This window comes from Cydia amplana, chromosome 12 (assembly GCF_948474715.1).
Source record: "Cydia amplana chromosome 12, ilCydAmpl1.1, whole genome shotgun sequence".
Taxonomy (NCBI): Eukaryota; Metazoa; Arthropoda; class Insecta; order Lepidoptera; family Tortricidae; genus Cydia; species Cydia amplana.
The window spans coordinates 9,340,683-9,359,129 of record NC_086080.1 but is presented as its reverse complement, the minus strand read 5'-3'; the positions used below and the strand labels follow the sequence as shown (position 1 = coordinate 9,359,129).

The window sequence follows — 18,447 nt, the reverse complement described above, 5'->3', positions numbered from 1 at the left end:
CCACTTTAGCTATCACTATAGGTATTACCTACCTACCGTATGTAAGTACATACCGGAACGAAAATTACTAAATCAGTTGGAATAAGTATGAGAAAATTGTTTTGTAAATCACGCGATAGTTGAACGACGTTATTGACAAAACGTATTGTTTCGTGTCTATCAAGTATTTATTTTCAAACAGTACCAGGAACGGACGACAGACATGAAATATTTCAATACAATTGATTCCATCGTTCATTATTTGTTTAGGTAAAGAAAATCGTTATATCAGTTCTAATTAATTATGTAATTAATGCTAGAATTTTGGAGTAAGTCCTTCGTAAATATATTCCCAAAAAAATATAAATACAATAGTACGTATTCGTACCTACATTAAATTCAGTAGCAGAGATAGTTGATTCTCCTTACGAACCAACTCCTATTATGCAAAGGGTTAACTATATATCAGAAGTTTATATGCACTTTACCTTGACTTTATATCAGGGGTGCAAGTGCATGTTCTGTCAAAAGTAGCTTAATTTGCATAATTCTATCACGATCTAACTCAAATTAAATCCTTATTTTCTTACACTACCTACGCTGATTACGTGTTAGTTTGTTTCACGCCTCCTGGTTTATTAACAGCTAATGGACATTATATTTATTTCTATAGCTGATTACCTTCGCATTTTATAATTGTTAAAGAACAAAAGTTCTTGAAGATAAGGTTCTTTTGTAGTAGCCGCGAGGCTGAGCCACACGCAGACGTCAAATGGAGCAATCTCTGAGAACCATCTTATAGATAATGTAAATGTATTGTAATAAAAGGATGGACACTGGTTCCGCGCTGCCGTAACTTCTGATGATATTGTGGGCTACTTTCCCACTTATACTTATACTTACACTACACTTAACTAATATTAATACACTTATATAAAACATAATATTAATATATACACATATTTATTTACATACATTTTATATATTTATTTACATTTACACAATAATAATATACACGTTATATTTACACATCGTCCGTCAATTCTTGACGGTGCCAACAAGTCGGGTGCAATGCAAACGCGCACCGCGATAGCAGTCCTTTGTTCAGAGCGGCCGGTTTTGAGACCCGCTCCGTGCCGGCCGGTCATCGCCGCGCCCCGCCTCAGTCTATGACGCGGCCACAGCACTGACGCGAAACGCATGTCGCTTATGACCGCTAGACGCATTACGTTCGCTATCGCTCTTGCTTTTGTTTACGCTATATTTTCTATTTCTATCTTTCTTCCGTACTGTTACCTTCTGTGTTTCTATCTTCCGAACTTTGGACATTCCTTCTGTGTTGTATATATTATCGACATTATAATATTTATTGGAGAAAGTGGACGTTTGGATTACTGTGGCTGAGATACGTCACGCACCCTATCTACATTCCCCATACTGGTGACCCCTGAAGAACACAGTACCAAGAGGATTTTATCAGAAAACCGTACGTAGAAGTGTCGAGTAAAATAGACAAAGGAAATACCGCTATGTCGCCCATCACACAAGTACCGGCGGAAGTGCCTGTTTCCACTGCACCATCCGTCACAACTGCGCCTACCGGTTCCACTACAACAACGACTCCGTCATCCGAAGTTTTTAGAGTCGGAGTTCGACTTCCACCTTTTTGGCCGGAGGAACCCGCGATTTGGTTCTCGCAGGTTGAGAGTCAGTTCGACATAGCCGGCATCACCAATGACCTGACAAAGTTTCATTATGTCGTTAGCCAGTTAGATCGACAGTTTGCAAAGGAGGTCAGGGATATTATCACCAATCCACCGGCAACTGACAAATATGTTAAGCTGAAGAGCGAACTCATCAGTCGACTGAGCGATACTACCGAGCGACAGATCCAGCAACTCCTGCATCATGAAGAGCTGGGAGACCGTAAGCCTTCTCAGTTCCTGCGGCACCTGCAGGCTCTGGCAGCTAAGCGCATATCGGACGACGTTTTACGCATGATGTGGACCAACAGATTACCCGCGAGCATCCAAACCGTCCTCGCAGGGCATCCAGATGCTTCGTTGGACATTATCGCAGACCTTGCTGACAGGGTCCACGACATCGGCCCACGCTGCGCTTGTTCGTCGCAAGTCGCTTCTGCAGGCTCCGAGCAACCAGGCTCCAGCGGTGACACCTTGGCAAGGGAGATAGCTGCGCTCAGGGGAGAGGTTCGAGCCTTGAAGATGGACCGTGAAGGAGGAAGATCCCGCTCAAGGAATCCCAGCCGCTCCAGAAGGCAGAGTCGTTCCAGCACCAGGTCCCAGTCCAGTTATAGGAAATTTCCCATCTGCTGGTACCATTCTAGACATGGGGAGAACGCTAGCAAGTGCGTACAACCCTGCGACTACAAGAAGTCGGGAAATGCCACGGGCAGTCGGTAATGGCGACTCCTGACCGCCCTGTCACATCGCGTCGCCTGTTTGTCACCGACAGAAGGTCGAAGCTGCAGTTTTTGGTCGACACCGGTAGCGACCTCTGCGTCTTCCCCAAGTCGTTACTGCGCGAGCGTCGAGCACCGACGGGGTACAACCTCTCCGCAGCCAACGGGACATCCATCGAAACCTTCGGTTACGCGCATCTTAACCTGGACCTTGGACTTCGGCGCGACTTTCCGTGGCGTTTTGTGGTAGCTATGGTTACTAAACCGATTATAGGGGCGGATTTTCTAGCGCACTATAATTTAATTGTAGATTGTGGTGGTAAGAGGCTAGGTCGTATTATAGATAACATCACTAGTTTATACGTTAATGCCGTTTCTGCTATTAATACTAGTGATATATTTTCTGTAAAGGTCATGAACGGCAGCGATTCCTGCTATCATCAAATATTGTCACAGGAATATCCTGAGATCACCCGACCTGCTGGCATACACCGCACTATACCACACAACACACAACACCACATTCGCACCACTCCAGGTCCCCCGGTATCCTGCGCTCCGAGACGTCTTGCCCCAGACAAGCTGAAGGTGGCGAGGCAGGAGTTTGAAGGTATGTTGGCTAGCGGCACGGCACGACCATCAGAGAGCCCTTGGTCTTCACCACTGCACCTGGCGCCTAAAAAAGATAATGGGTGGCGCCCCTGTGGTGATTACCGTCAGCTCAACGCCCGTACCATCCCTGACAAATACCCCATCAGGCATTTGCATGATTTTACCCACAGCATATCTGGTTGTAAGGTCTTTAGTACCATTGACCTCGTAAAGGCTTACAACCAGATACCTGTATGTCCGGAGGACATACCGAAGACGGCCATCACTACACCCTTCGGTATGTTCGAATTTCCGTTTATGACATTCGGACTCCGGAACGCAGGCCAGACCTTTCAAAGGTTCGTGGACGAGCTGACACGCGGGCTGGACTTCGTCTACTGCTACTTGGACGACTTCTTGGTGTTTTCCAGAGACGAAGAACAGCACAAACAGCACCTACGTGAAGTTTTTACCAGACTCCGAGACTACGGCATGGTTATCAACGTGTCTAAGTGCGTTTTTGGGGCTCCACAGGTAACTTTTTTAGGTTACCTGATTTCGGAGAGCGGCACCAAACCCTTAGACACGAAAGTCCAAGCCATACGTGACTTTCCACCACCCAAGGACGTCAAGCAGCTGAGGAAATTTTTGGGTATGGCCAACTTTTATAGGCGATTCCTGCCACATGCCGCTCAAATCCAAGCACCTCTCAACGCACTCCTGGGTGGAGCAGTCAAAGGTTCCAAACCCATCAACCTGACCGGCGATGCTCTGAAGGCTTTCAACGAGACTAAGGAAAGCCTATCCAACGCAGCGTTACTTGCTCATCCTGATTGTCGGGCTAAGCTGGCGTTAGTCACAGACGCATCAGACGTGGCACTTGGTGCGGTTTTACAGCAGCAGCTACAGGACCAGGTATGGCAGCCGTTGGCTTTCTTCTCCCGGAAACTGAGTCCATCCCAGACCAAATACTCGCCGTATGATCGTGAACTGCTTGCGATCTACGAGGGTATTAAATATTTCCGGCATATGCTAGAGGCAAGGCACTTCACGATCTATACTGACCATAAGCCGATCAGTTTTGCTTTCCACGAGCGGAAACATACCTGTTCGCCTAGGCAGTTTAGGCACTTGGACTACATATCCCAGTTCACAACCGACATAAGGCACATATCTGGCAAAGACAATGTTGTGGCCGACACCTTATCTCGGATTGAAGAACTGGCGATACCACTCGATCTTGCCGACCTAGCTAGATCTCAAGTGTCCGATCCCGAGCTCGCTGAGTACTTGACCTCGTCATCACTGCGCTTGGTAAGAATGCCATTCCCGGGTAGTCCAGAACCCTTGTACTGCGACGTCAGTACGCCGACTCCCCGACCATTCGTTACCAAGCAGTACCGAAAAGCCGTTTTCCACAGTCTCCACTCCTTAAGTCATCCTGGTGCCAACACAAGTGCTAAGATTGTAGCCCAGCGTTTTGTATGGCCCAGCGTAAGGAAGGACTGCCGAGACTGGGCACGAGCTTGTGTGCCATGTCAACGGTCTAAAGTGAGCCGTCATGTGTCTGCACCTCTAGGCACATTTGAACTCCCTCGGGCTCGCTTTCAGCAGGTACATATTGACCTAATCGGTCCTCTCCCTGTTTCACAAGGCTTCCGCTATTGCCTGACGGCCATAGACCGCTTTACGCGGTGGCCAGAGGTCGTACCAATAGCGGACATCACGGCGGAGACGGTGGCCAAGGCTTTATTGGCTGGCTGGATATCCAGGTTTGGATGTCCAGTAGATATTGTCACAGATCGTGGTCGACAATTTGAGTCCACACTGTTTCAATATCTATCCAAGGCCATCGGCTTCCAGCATAGACGCACGACCGCGTACCATCCAGCATGCAATGGCATTGTGGAACGCTTCCACAGGCAGCTCAAGGCCGCCATTACATGCCATGCTGACGCCAATTGGTCCGAGGTATTGCCTCAAGTGCTTCTCGGCATACGCAGCGCCTTTAAAGAGGACTTACAAGCGTCCTCAGCCGAAATGCTCTACGGCGAGCCGCTGCGACTTCCAGGCGAATTTTTTGATCCAAGCGTACCCGGTACCACTGATGTCACCGATTTTACCGCACGGTTACGCTCATTCGCCTCGAAGTTGAAGCCTACGCCAGCTTCACGCCACAGCAAAGACAAGATCTTTGTGTTCAAAGAGTTAGCGACAGCTGAATACGTCTTCCTCCGCGAAGACGCTTCACGCGCTCCTCTAACGCCTGTATACTCAGGCCCGCACAAAGTTCTGGAGAGAACTGATAAAGTTTTTAAACTCCTCATTAAAGGCAAACCTGTCACCGTGACCATCGACCGATTGAAACCAGCGCATTACCTGTCCCAAGACTTGAAACTCGCTGATCAGGGGTCGACCACACCTGCCGCACCAGAACACATCCTGCGCGGGAGGCAGCATAGTGACCCTGGGCCAAGTCAGGCTAACGTACCTAGAACTACTCGTTCGGGAAGGCAAGTACGTTTCCCAGATTATTATCGCCCTTAACCAGGTCTCTGGGGGGGAGTGATGTGGGCTACTTTCCCACTTACACTTATACCTACACTTACACCTACACTTATACTTACACTACACTTAACTAATATTAATACACTTATATAAAACATAATATTAATATATACACATATTTATTTACATACATTTTATATATTTATTTACATTTACACAATAATAATATACACGTTATATTTACACATCGTCCGTCAATTCTTGACGGTGCCAACAAGTCGGGTGCAATGCAAACGCGCACCGCGATAGCAGTCCTTTGTTCAGAGCGGCCGGTTTTGAGACCCGCTCCGTGCCGGCCGGTCATCGCCGCGCCCCGCCTCAGTCTATGCACAGCACTGACGCGAAACGCATGTCGCTTATGACCGCTAGACGCATTACGTTCGCTATCGCTCTTGCTTTTGTTTACGCTATATTTTCTATTTCTATCTTTCTTCCGTACTGTTACCTTCTGTGTTTCTATCTTCCGAACTTTGGACATTCCTTCTGTGTTGTATATATTATCGACATTATAATATTTATTGGAGAAAGTGGACGTTTGGATTACTGTGGCTGAGATACGTCACGCACCCTATCTACATTCCCCATAATATTTATTCATTGAACTGATAGGTACCCTATGACATAAATATGTAATCTGGCATGTCATTAGTAGAAAAACGAACTACTGGTAAATATTTTATTTTCAAGAAAAAATGTAATTATGAAGAAAAGTATTTACTCGTAAATAACGTAAATAAATACCTAGAACAGTCTAGATCGAACAGCAGTACAAATTAGTACCTAAACTTCAAAACAATTTTATGATCTTCCGTAACTATATTATTATTTTACTTGGAAGGTAAATTATTATGTTTATTCTTTTATATTTTCTGTATGCATATATGTGCCTAGATTTAAGATTTTTTCAAACACAATGTACTTAATATTGTTATTGAATAAATAAATGAATCAATGAAATATGAAATCGACACCCCAGTAGAGAGATACTAGAGATTTCCACGTATTACCTCAGCCATATTACGCGTAGGTATATCTACTCATACTCAATTTTGCCCGAGTCTCAAATGTCTCAATATTACTCATTCCCGTAGGAGCACTTAATTCTTCCGTGAACTGCAAGAAACTGCGTTGAGTCAGGAGGTAATTTGATTAAGGAATTACCGTTTTGGTGTGCGTAAGTGTGTTTAATCAGATCCGGTCGGCTGCATTTAAATTGGAAAAGAACCTATATTTTAGGGTTCCGTAGCCAATTAGGAACCCTTATAATTTCGCTTTATCCATCTGTCTGGCAGTCTGACCGGCCGCAGCTTAACTAACTGACGATTAGTGCTGGAAAGCTGAAATTTTCCATGGGTATATAAATCATTCTTGGACGGCAATCCGTCATGGTTATTGGTAAAAATCCAGGTATAATTTTACTAAAAGCAACTACCGAACCGTATTTAACATGCTCTATGAGCACACTTTTGACACTGGCGAAATTATCAATTTATCATAAATTTAATGGAAGTAATTTTTTAACAGAAGAAAGAAAGTAGAATTCGATTGACTTAATCAACCACTTCCCGGAATCTCACCACTTTAAGGGTCTCGTCAAGGGTTAATAGTGAGAAACATGATCTCATGAGCATGACACTTAATAGCTACGTTGTTACCCTTATACAAAAATAACTACACGAACCAGCAAGGTACCTAGTACCTACTCGTATGTACTTAATGACTTTTTTCAACCAGGGGGTGCGATTCGACTAGTGTTAATTTCAGTTCGTGACTTAACCCACCCCAATAAGCTTTTGGTAAGCATGTGTCTAAATCGGCGGATGAACCGTAACAAATAGGTGAAATTTAATAAAGAATTCTGCTTACACAAGGTGACGGGGCCATAGAAAACCGTTTAGTGTGAAGCCTTAGTATGAAACATTTGTAGGGTGTCCAAACTTTTGAAATATGCACCTAATTTGCTGATTTTAATTTAACTCTCTATATGTATAGTTATAGTAGAGGTAGCAGCATGGAAAGATAATTTTACTACAGGAACAAAATAACGGTAGTAACGTTGAATTAACAAATATCGATTGAGAGAATGACGTGTTTCGTACACAGCTTGTCCCACTTTTGGAAGCTGAAAACCCACTCTCGTAATCAAAACCAATGTCACTTACAATGCCAGCTAAAACAAGTTTTGTAGTCATGAAATCAGAGTCAAGATGCTCAAGTTAGCAAACATGGTCAAAATCTGTAACTTCATAGAAATAACTCTAATGAACTCGAATATTAAAGTAGGTACATAAGTCAGTTCAGAAGTTTGTTCCCTAAAATTTGGTACCTACTACATGATGCACGTCCATCCATAAGAGTGGTCACCCCAGCGGTCGGCGTGTATCGATTGAAAACAGAACAACAGGGACGCCCACATCGCTCCGCACCGCTCTAGTTTGTCGCAGAAACATGGATAACCGACCTTATTTACCGGTTATCCACACTTATGCACGAATTTTACCAAAATTATCGTCAATGCATCTGGATTTTTAGTTTATTTGTGAAAAAGGTGACCTACATTAGCACCATGTTTGAAAACAATTGTGGTGAAGTGATTGTTTTGAGTGGTTAATGTTTTTATTATGGTAAGTACTGAACATAATTATAAATAGGGTATTATTTTGTAAATTACTTAACTTATCAACAATATCTGGGTAACCGAGCTTCGCTCGGAAAATATATAATAACTCGGAAATGCGCGTTTTCCCAGAGATAAGACCTAGCTAGATCGATTTTTCGCCCCAGAAAACCCCTATATACCAAATTTCATCGAAATCGTTAGAGCCGTTTCCGAGATCCCCGAAATATATATATATAAATAAATAAATAAATAAATAAACAAGAATTGCTCGTTTAAAGGTATTAGATAGATAGATAGATTATAATATAAATTCCTTTACACAAAATATAATGATATTTATGCGATATGTTAATTTTAAAGCCTTTTTTCCTTAATTTTGTTAAAAAAATATTGCCCTTGACAACCAGCAAACAAGTACCTAACACAACCTACTTTTGCTTAAAGTGACTTTCAGGATATTAATTTAATACGTCTATTGTTATATTTGTTATAAGACATGTAGCAACGTTATTAAAACTACCTACTATTAAATTAAAAGTTGTTATCAAAATGTTACGAAACATTACCTACTTAGTATAATTTTAGGCGTTTTATGTAATAGCAAAGTCTCAGTACGTCTCAATCTCAAACCATGTAATTTTGTAAATTACAGTAATTTGTGAGAAAAATGTCGAGCGAGCAGGAGAGCGGTATGAGCCGCACCCTGAGCGCGCTCGGTGGCGGGGACGCGTGCGGAGCGCGTTGGACTTTAGCAGCACTTCTACTCGCGCCTTTAGCTGCTGCCAACTCTAGCTACTGCGCTGTGCCTGCTGTTTTGATGCTTGCTGCCTTTATTACAGTGGCTAGTAAGTACTATTGGGCTTTGTATTGTATTGTAGAACGGGCGATTTTTCCGCAACTCGACGTCTGGCGCCTATTTTGCATGATAGGGGGGTGGGCTAGTCCTGCCAGCCCAACTCCTCGAGGAATGCCACCAAATCTTTGGTATCATCTTGGGTGGTCCCATTCGTTTTTCGTCAAGTTCTTAAATTAGTCCTATTCTGCTTTCGTCACTCATTCTACATTGAAAGCCACCGACGATTGTGACGAATGTAGAATGAGTGACGAAAGCAGAATAGGACTAATTTAAGAACTTGACAAAAAACGAATGGGACGACCCAAGATGATACCAAATCTTTGATGTTGAGTAGGACCTCGGCGAGATCTCTCGGGGATCCGAGATGTTTTGCCCTGTATGGGGCCACTCCGCTGCACTCCAACACCACGTGAGAGGCTGTTTGTGTCCATGCATTGGACTTATTCAGAGGATAAGTGCGGCGCGCAATGGCCTTTAGCAGCACTTTGGGACATTGGGACACATGGGACTTTAATTGCTTGTGAATGTGAAATAGATGTGGTTAAACACGTCAATATTTAAACTGGTCTCTCTCACTTCTACACCCAGGACTTCGAAAAAAAACATTGTTTTATTCTTCTTGCAGCTATCACATGTAGAGACTTAAAGAAACTAGCCGACATCTTACCACCGGCAAGAACCAGCCGTGGTCGTCGCGAGCGCAACCTCCGCTCCTTCGCCGACTTTATGGCAACGTGGATGTGCTTCCTCTCACACCTGGTGGCTGTAGCCATCTGCGCAAGGATCCTCAGCGCGACGGCGGACCACGTGACGAGCGGCCGGACGAGGCGATGGCTGTTTGGATATGAAACCAGGGCGCTCGGAGAGCCTTGGCCTGATGTGCTTGGGGTTACTGTGGTCATGGTTGTCTGCGCCATGTTTATGTGTGGATTGGAGGTACGGCTGACAGATTTTTCATTTGGAACTTTCTTGCTTGAAAGGCTGAGTCCATTGCACATATACCACCGTTCGTTAGGATGTGAGATCACTGATACATAAATAAACGACAGAACTCCTAAAAATGACCGACAAGGGTACTTTGAGCAACTAATAGTTTTACTAACTACTAAACCCTATTTTCTATTCTAAATTCAATTAAGTGTCATTTGATTATTCTTTAACTTGACTGTATTTTATACCCTGATTATACCTACTGTTTTCTTTTTCAGGAAAGCATGATGTTCACGTTTATGCTGTTGATTTTGTTGTACATATTTAGTCAATTCTTCGCTATCTTTGGACTAATAAATTTGGATATTGCAAATATAAACATGCCTATACCTATGACTATTTACGAGGTACTTAACAGTTCATTGTGTGTGTTTTTTTTGTACGCCTATTTTTTTTATTGCGATTAATTCTAATCTTTATTCATTACAGCTTTTTGCCGCTGGATCGCCTATCTCATATGCTTTTTGTGTATCGACGCAAAAGAAAGATAACGGCAGTTTAAAGAAGACTCTGATTCTGATGGTTGGGTTGCCTGCGATTATTTTGTCTGGCTTATGTTTTTTGTATACAAACATGTTAAAAGGGTGAGTTAAAAGATAGTTTCATGTCATGGATATAGGGGATAATCTATGGACATCAAACAAGGAACCCACTTTGTTCGATGAAATAGACATTTTATTGCAAATCATGTTGTAATTCCTTGTCACAATAATTGAAGGTGATCTCACATACTCTTGTATCAATTTCCATAAACTTATTTGTGCACCTTTTGTCAGTTAAGATACCTCCATCATTTCTGTACAGGAATAGTATAGATGCAGCTTTACCAATAACCACTCTACTAGAAGCCAGAGCACCCTCGTGGGTGTGTCCCCTGTTAGCCGCAGTCACCGTAGCTGGGATCAGTCTAGCCCTGACCGAGCTGTGTCCCATACTCTTCTCTATTCTGGTGGCTTTGGCTTCTCCTGAATGGAAGGTGCTCACCAGATCTATGACATACGAAAGTCAAACAACGGGCAGTCCGGTGCTAGCTGTGTTCACTGCTGGTGAGATAATGTCATATTCTCAAAGTTAAAGAGGCTTGTTTCATAAGTGGATGGCTTACATGACCTGGTGTCTTTATTTGCAGGTAGTCTAGCAGCAATTCTAGCGTTCGCCTGTCCACTTTCCCACATGATCACTCTAATGAATGCAAGCCATTTACTGGGAATTTCGGTACAGGCTTTCCACTTTATGATAATGCGCTGTGTACCGACTGCCGAACAAAAAGAAGCCGGAGGTATACTTATTTTTATGAAGACATATATAGCACACATATTCAGTAGTGCCACGTACTCAGTAGTGTTATGAAATTCATGTTAATTTACAGATATTGAGTATAAACGTCTAGATCGAGGAGACACACGAGCTAAGACATCAAGCAAGAAATCAAAGAGGGGGCTTTGGTTCATCCCTTCTGCCATTCGGCACACAAAAACCTTAGAGAGCATTAAATCTAAAGTAATCGCGAAAGGTAAGATTAATATATTCTATGGAGTTCATTTTATTCATTCTGTTTATAACCCAACTAAATAAATTCTTTTAAATATTTTATTCTCGTTAGGCTCTATAACTACATTATGTCGTAAAAATATTATTTTGATCTTGTATTAGAGGTCATAAATTCAAAGACAAAACTATTAAGTAGGTACTTTGGGAACTCAGTAAGTTGTGACTAACACCATGTCCATGACCATTTCCAGAAACTGAAGAGCGGGAATGTCTCCTCCTCGACGAATACGGCAGCGGTGTAGTCGACGATGCTGAGCCAATGACCAGTTGCAGCAGTGACCAGCGGATCGCGCCAACTGCTATTGACGAAGTACCGTCGGATGTCGAAGTAGAAGTTAGCGAAGCGGACCTTTCGTCTGGCGATGACTCCACTGATATCGATGCCGTTGTTAAGGAATATAGAGATACGATACAAGTAAGTGGCGCCTTCCTAAATCTTGCCAAGAAGTAGAACGTATTGGTCGAATTGCTACCCTACACTGGGTGCGACTGCGTGTAAAGTAAAATAGATTTAATCTCTAGTTCTTTTACCCATCCCTGTTGAAAATGTGGCTAATCACTGACGTATATTTTTCTTGTTTGCGTTAATTGTAGGTATATTTTTCTACTTTTATCTTTCTAAGTAGGTAGTGTTAATTTGTGTAGGACCTAACTATATGATTGACTAATTTCAAATTATTAATAAAAAAAATATAAATAGTAAAATTGAAAGTTCGTCGTACGTTATGGCGTTACACGTAGGTACGTGATGGTTATTATTATTATATTTTTCAGCATGGAAACAAGATTGGCCGGTAATAGGTGCATGCAGTGGTTGGTTTAATAAATAATTAATATTTAAGCACTCACCCCGACAATATTGCAGGTAGTGACATCTCTCCCCGAGGCAAGCGCTCCCATCCCTCCATGCGTGCGCGGGGCGCGATGGTCGGCAGTGGGCGCTATAGTGCAAGTCATAGCTGCTGCCTTGATAGCCGTGGCCTTCTGCAATGAACACATTCGATTGCCGATGTTCACTGCTGGGATACCAGGTATGTCTAAACTCCTCGCACTTGGAAGTTTTGGGTTTGTAATAGAGTGGCCAAGTCAAAAAAACTCAATTGCTTTTTTTAAGGAATTTGCGTTGGGTTTATAACCGATCAGTAATATCGTTTAGTTTGTCACAAATGTCACAATCCTGGGGCCTTACCATAACTTAGCGATTCAGTTTAGGTCCTAAACAGAATCGCAATAAGGTCGACATCATGGTAAGGCCCCTGGTCAGTAGATACCCATAACCCATGACACAAACATATTCGTAATCGTAATTCTCGAAGACGATTAAACGGTAAAATGACCGAGACAGTCAATGACATCCTCAATTATACATGAAACGGTGCTTGCTTAGGTAGTTAGTTACTTATGGTCAGAGCTCGATGACGTGTGTGCGACAACCATAATTTCCTGGCCTTAATGTAAACACATCATCATCCATTATGATTTATATAAGTACAATTAACCATTTGATTTGACGGTAGTTACAAATAAATAGAACAAACACAATCGATTATTAGTAGACCCCTTTGCAATAAGGTTTCCTCCCCACGAATCGTCAGTTTTTAAAGCTTTTTTACTGTGTCGATGACGGCACGTACAAAAATCTACCGTGGTTACAATAGATTTATTGAATTCCTTAAAAACGTGGCCGCTGATTTTATTACACATCCCGTTGCAGTCTGGATCTGCGGCGCCTTCATATGCGCCTGGCAGCCAGCTCACCCTCTGGGCATGCGTAAGGCTCAAGGGCTACAAGCGCCATTGGCTCTGCTGCCGGCTCTTCTGTTCCTCACGCCTCTACTGGTTGACTCCTGGCCTGCTATCGTACTCTTCGCTGGCGCTGGTATGACATTAACATCTTTATACAATATTTTGGATCCGCAGCACCTTAATATGCGCCTGGCACCCAGCCCACGCCCTGGGCATGCGCAAGGCGCAGACCTGCAGGCACCGTTGGCTCTGTAGAGCCTTTGTATTACTTATTAGGTATAATTATTTACATAGGTACCTACATCGACCACCAATACACGTTTTGACATCATCATCAGATCATCACATCAGTGATGGTGAAATATTATTTATATAATCGGAAAAGTAAAACTTTTAAAAACTAAAACCTTTCATCTACAATTTACCAGGTGTCGTGATCTACGCTCGCTGCGAGCGCTGGTGTGGTGATCTAGCCGTCCAGCAAGCCCGCAGCGCGGTTGAACGACGGAAGCTCCACGCTGTGTCAGCTGACGTCCCTCTGGCCGCCCATCTCGCTCACATCGACACCGTGTTCATAACCAGGTAGAGAGCAAGAGCAGTTCCCAGTCTCATACCTCAAGCCCGCAGCGCGGTAGAACGACGGAAGCTCCACGCTGTCAGCTGACGTCCCTCAGGCCGCCCATCTCGCTCACATCGACACCGTGTTCATAACCAGGTAGAGAGCAAGAGCAGTTCCCAGTCTCATACCTCAAGCCCGCAGCGCGGTAGAACGACGGAAGCTCCACGCTGTGTCAGCTGACGTCCCTCTGGCCGCCCATCTCGCTCACATCGACACCGTGTTCATAACCAGGTAGAGAGCAAGAGCAGTTCCCAGTCTCATACCTCAAGCCCGCAGCGCGGTAGAACGACGGAAGCTCCACGCTGTGTCAGCTGACGTCCCTCAGGCCGCCCATCTCGCTAATAACCAGGTAGAGAGCAAGAGCAGTTCCCAGTCTCATACCTCAAGCCCGTAGCGCGGTAGAACAACGGAAGCTTCACGCTGTATCAGCTGATGTCCCTCTGGCCGCCCCTCTCGCTCACATCGACACTGTGTTCATAACCAGGTAGGAAGCTACAGCAGTTACTGCTAATTCTCACTCTTCCCAATTATATACAGAAGGTATACCTAAAAGTTCGCAGCGCGTTCGAAGACGGAAGCTCCACCATTCGTGGAGATTTGACGTCCCTCTTGCTGCCTATCTCGCTTACACCGAGTTTATAAAGTTTATAACTAGGGTAGGGAGCGACACCAGTTCCGAAATACATTTGCATCTAGTCCAGTAGAGTAGTGCGGAGAGCACTGCAGTATGCAGTTTTTGCCGGACTACATCTAACCTACCGCTCATCTGCTCACATGGGCACCTCTTCTTAACCACGCTTCTCAACAAGGCGATATCGGGTCAACAAAAAGAACCTAAATTTAAAACTTCGAAGTCGTTAAGAAGCTGGTAAATTTAGACTTCTTGCGAATAGAATTTAGATATCTTGCTCGTCATCCAGGTTATTTGCCTCAGATTGGTGAATAGCAACGCTGGCAAAGTTTTGTGCTAGGATAGCTGTGTGAGATATTAACGCCTTTGGAATTTTTTATATCGCATAAATGCTATCTTTGCTTTTTCTTTTAATAAGCCAACGATGACGACCTTCTCAAATATTTACGGATTTTCGCAGGCTGTTTATAAGGAGGAGAAAAAGTCCGCGCCTTTTTAGGAGCAAAAACGTTAACTCTTTTGTGCTCATTGCAGATGACAAGAAGATGACTCGGACACGAGTCTGGACAACCTCATTGACGCGGAAGACGGAGAGCTGGACCCTGACGAATGACCAGCAGATGTCATCAACTCGTAACCATGCATCTTCAGAATCATTGTGAATGTTCAACCATCATGATTTACATAGGTAGGTACTACTTATATAGACGGATTAGGAGTCGTGGAGTAAAGTGAGCTGAGTTGTGTGTATAATAAATAGAATGGGTTTATTCTTTTTGAAAGGGAGATTTGATGATGTGAATTCTACTGCAGAGCGAAGTTGGTAACTGCCAAGCAAGGGTAAAATATCGCTTTAAGGTAACTTACAGTTGTTGCAAAGCGAAGCTACCAATGTCGCGTCAAGAATCCATGTTTGATTGAAAACACTTCACAACAAACAATAGTAGGTACCAGTGTATAAAATATGCAAAAGAAATATTTCAATGATTCTAGGTAATATCTTGATCGTGTCGTGATAATGTTAAGACGAAGTTCCTCTAAATCGAATTATACTCCCTATGAAGTGAATTTCTTAAGAATATTGGTCAAGAGATGTCTTAAATTACCAGTGACGAACAAAAATTGTATAAAGCTGTACCAAAACACAACACAGAAAAAACGTAAACGCAATAATACCTATTTATAAAGATAACCTCCTAGTGCCTATAATTGCTTTAGCTTAGGATTAGAAATTTTATGAATTTCCATTATAGTTCTCGTGTCGTTTTCGGAAAAAGATACCTACCACTTTATTTATCGATTGTCATTATAAGGCAGTTTGCGTAAACAGCCAATTTATAAGTAGATAAGCCTAAAGTGGAGTCTTATGTCTGAAATCGACACATTTCGTTAATATAACAGCAGTGTATCACAGGCTTTATGAATTATTAAAGACAGTGATGCTCTATATTCTCAATTTTAATAAATTAAAGTTGATTGTAAGACTTTCTTAAATTTAATGCTATGAATAAGTGTGTGTTGCCATTGTTCGACACTATGCAACATTACTTTAAAAAATAATCACAGGTAAAGATGTCCTCATTAGAATTAGAAGACAATCGCTAGCTTGACGTGATTCCTAAACTAAGGAGATAAAGTGTGATATCATGTGATTTTGTACTCATTGAAGCAAAAAATGTCCGGAAAGTTTTTAAGTGTTGGTACAAACTCTAGTCTTTGGACTTATAAGATTTAATCTAATCATAAGAGCTATCGAAGCTTCGGATCTTTAAATTTTGATGGAGGCTCAAGTCTTCAGTTAAAACTCTAGATCTATTTTCTGGTGACCGCTCTAGATTACTACTTTTTAACACGAATCCAGATAGTTAAGTACCTAGGTGTACTTACAGGTAAACTGCAAAATGATAAGTGACAACGGAAATAAGAAGGCTCGAGTTTTCCTGAGGCAAGCTCCCAAAACACTAAAAATAAAAAGTAATAATGCCTATTACACTAAATTTACAGTCCCGTGAAATTGGGTTATTCCCACTAGTTACCACCAAGTTGTTACCAGTGGTAACTACTGGGAATTTTTTCCCACCTTTTACCACTGGTAACTACTGGGAAAAATTATTCCCAGTAGTTACCACCAACTCGGTTTGGTGGTAACTACTGGGAATTTATATTACCAGTAGTTACCACCAAAATTTTGTTAGAGTTAAATACTAATAAAAACAGTATAAAATAGTATACTATAAATATAGAGTGATTTTGAATTACCGAATAAAATCACTTAAAAATAATCTAAATGGATTATTTAATTTATCCTTGCATATATTATAGTTTTTGTACTAGTACCGGTTAAACTGTTTCAATATTTTTTCGTCACTTTTAAGGCAGTTTACTAAAACAATAATCGACTTAATAATGATTTATTAAATCACTCTATATTTTTTTTTTTTACTGTTTTTATTAGTATTTAACTCTAACGAAATTTTGGTGGTAACTACTGGGAATAAAAATTCCCACTAGTTACCACCAAACCGAGTTGGTGGTAACTACTGGGAATTATTTTTCCCAGTAGTTACCAGTGGTAAAAGGTGGGAAAAAAATTCCCAGTAATTACCACTGGTAAGAACTTGGTGGTAACTAGTGGGAATAACCCGTGAAATTTAGTCCAGACCTTCATATTCATGCCATTCCTCAACACTGTTAACTGCCTATGTGAAACCCTTATTGCAACGGGATAAGCTCTACATGTGGTCAGTTAACAGTATTGTTGTTTATACAAAGACTATGAGTCCTTACCAACACTAATTGTTGTTTCGCCATGGACGAATAAAAGAAAAGACTGACAATGTCGTCAATGTCCATACAAAATCGCGTTCAAGTTATTGCCAGAGTTCTCGGTTTCATCAATTTTGTTGGACGATTAGATCTCTGGGGGCTAACCAAGATGACAATCATTTGCAGAAAACGAAAAATAACGCTATTGTCTATCTATCAATCTTCCATATTAGTGTGATAAAGCCAGATAAAGTTTCGTTTCGTTTCTCTCCGAACGGTTGTCATCTTGGGTAGGCTGGTTTCGGGTTCGGGTTCCGCAGCGCCATCTATTGAACGGAAGTTACGCCCATTTTGTTCGGCACAGACTCCCAGTCAAAATCACGGGTCAAAATAACTTCCGTTCAATAGGTGGCGCTACTGGCGCTGAATATTGGAGAAACGGGATTTTGTACAGAATGGTTTTATTCGTCCATAGTTCTGCAAAGCCTTGAAAGAGCGAGAGTCACGGTATCCGTCCATTTCAGCATTGTATTTAAGGCCTGTGCACACCGGCTGCGTGTGCGTGACGTGCACGTGCGCGTGCGGCGTTGTAGTATACAGATCCTTATGAGAGACGGCACACCGCTTGCGTGACGAGTGCGTGTGCGGCTCCAACATCCAACAGTGCACGTCACGCACACGCAACCGGTGTGCACAGGCCTTTATCCTCAACGCACGCCTTACACGAGTATAAAATTTGCTGTAAATTGGTAGTCAATATATTGTACCTCGATATTTTTTCACTACGCTTATGTAAATGCCTTACTTGAATAACTGTAGGTAAACTATCTCGTTGTCTGCTCTAATAAGTGTTGAATCCTTCTAACTATAGCGGATGGTGATGATCGCATTTTTCACCATAGATAAAACTTACTTTACGTCTCGGCAAAACAAGGGCTCTTCTAAAGTTCTTTTCATGATATCATTTGACTTTTAAGATATTGTATTTTAGGTACTCCACTAAAGGCCCATGGGCAACTTTGTATGGAGCCTGGACCCAACGCCAACAGAAATGAGAGTAAGGTCATTAGATAGGTATTTCTATGTACTTCATTTTGAACTATAGGCA

General features: G+C 42.5%; 2 protein-coding genes across 2 annotated transcripts; both read left to right on the top strand.

Moving 5' to 3' along the window:
* Window positions 1-1,508: 1,508 nt before the first annotated feature.
* On the top strand, window positions 1,509-2,402 carry LOC134652729 (uncharacterized). The gene has a single exon (XM_063507891.1). It carries the CDS (start codon window positions 1,509-1,511, stop codon window positions 2,400-2,402), a length of 894 nt encoding a protein of 297 aa, XP_063363961.1.
* Window positions 2,403-7,955: 5,553 nt separating this feature from the next.
* LOC134652931 (uncharacterized) lies at window positions 7,956-13,920 on the top strand. Its single transcript, XM_063508166.1, has 12 exons — window positions 7,956-8,184; window positions 8,833-9,025; window positions 9,662-9,972; window positions 10,245-10,373; window positions 10,456-10,610; window positions 10,831-11,072; window positions 11,156-11,305; window positions 11,396-11,539; window positions 11,769-11,992; window positions 12,443-12,608; window positions 13,292-13,456; window positions 13,752-13,920. Exons 2-12 carry the CDS (start codon window positions 8,848-8,850, stop codon window positions 13,907-13,909), a joined length of 2,022 nt encoding a protein of 673 aa, XP_063364236.1. The 5' UTR covers window positions 7,956-8,184; window positions 8,833-8,847; the 3' UTR covers window positions 13,910-13,920.
* Window positions 13,921-18,447: the final 4,527 nt, after the last annotated feature.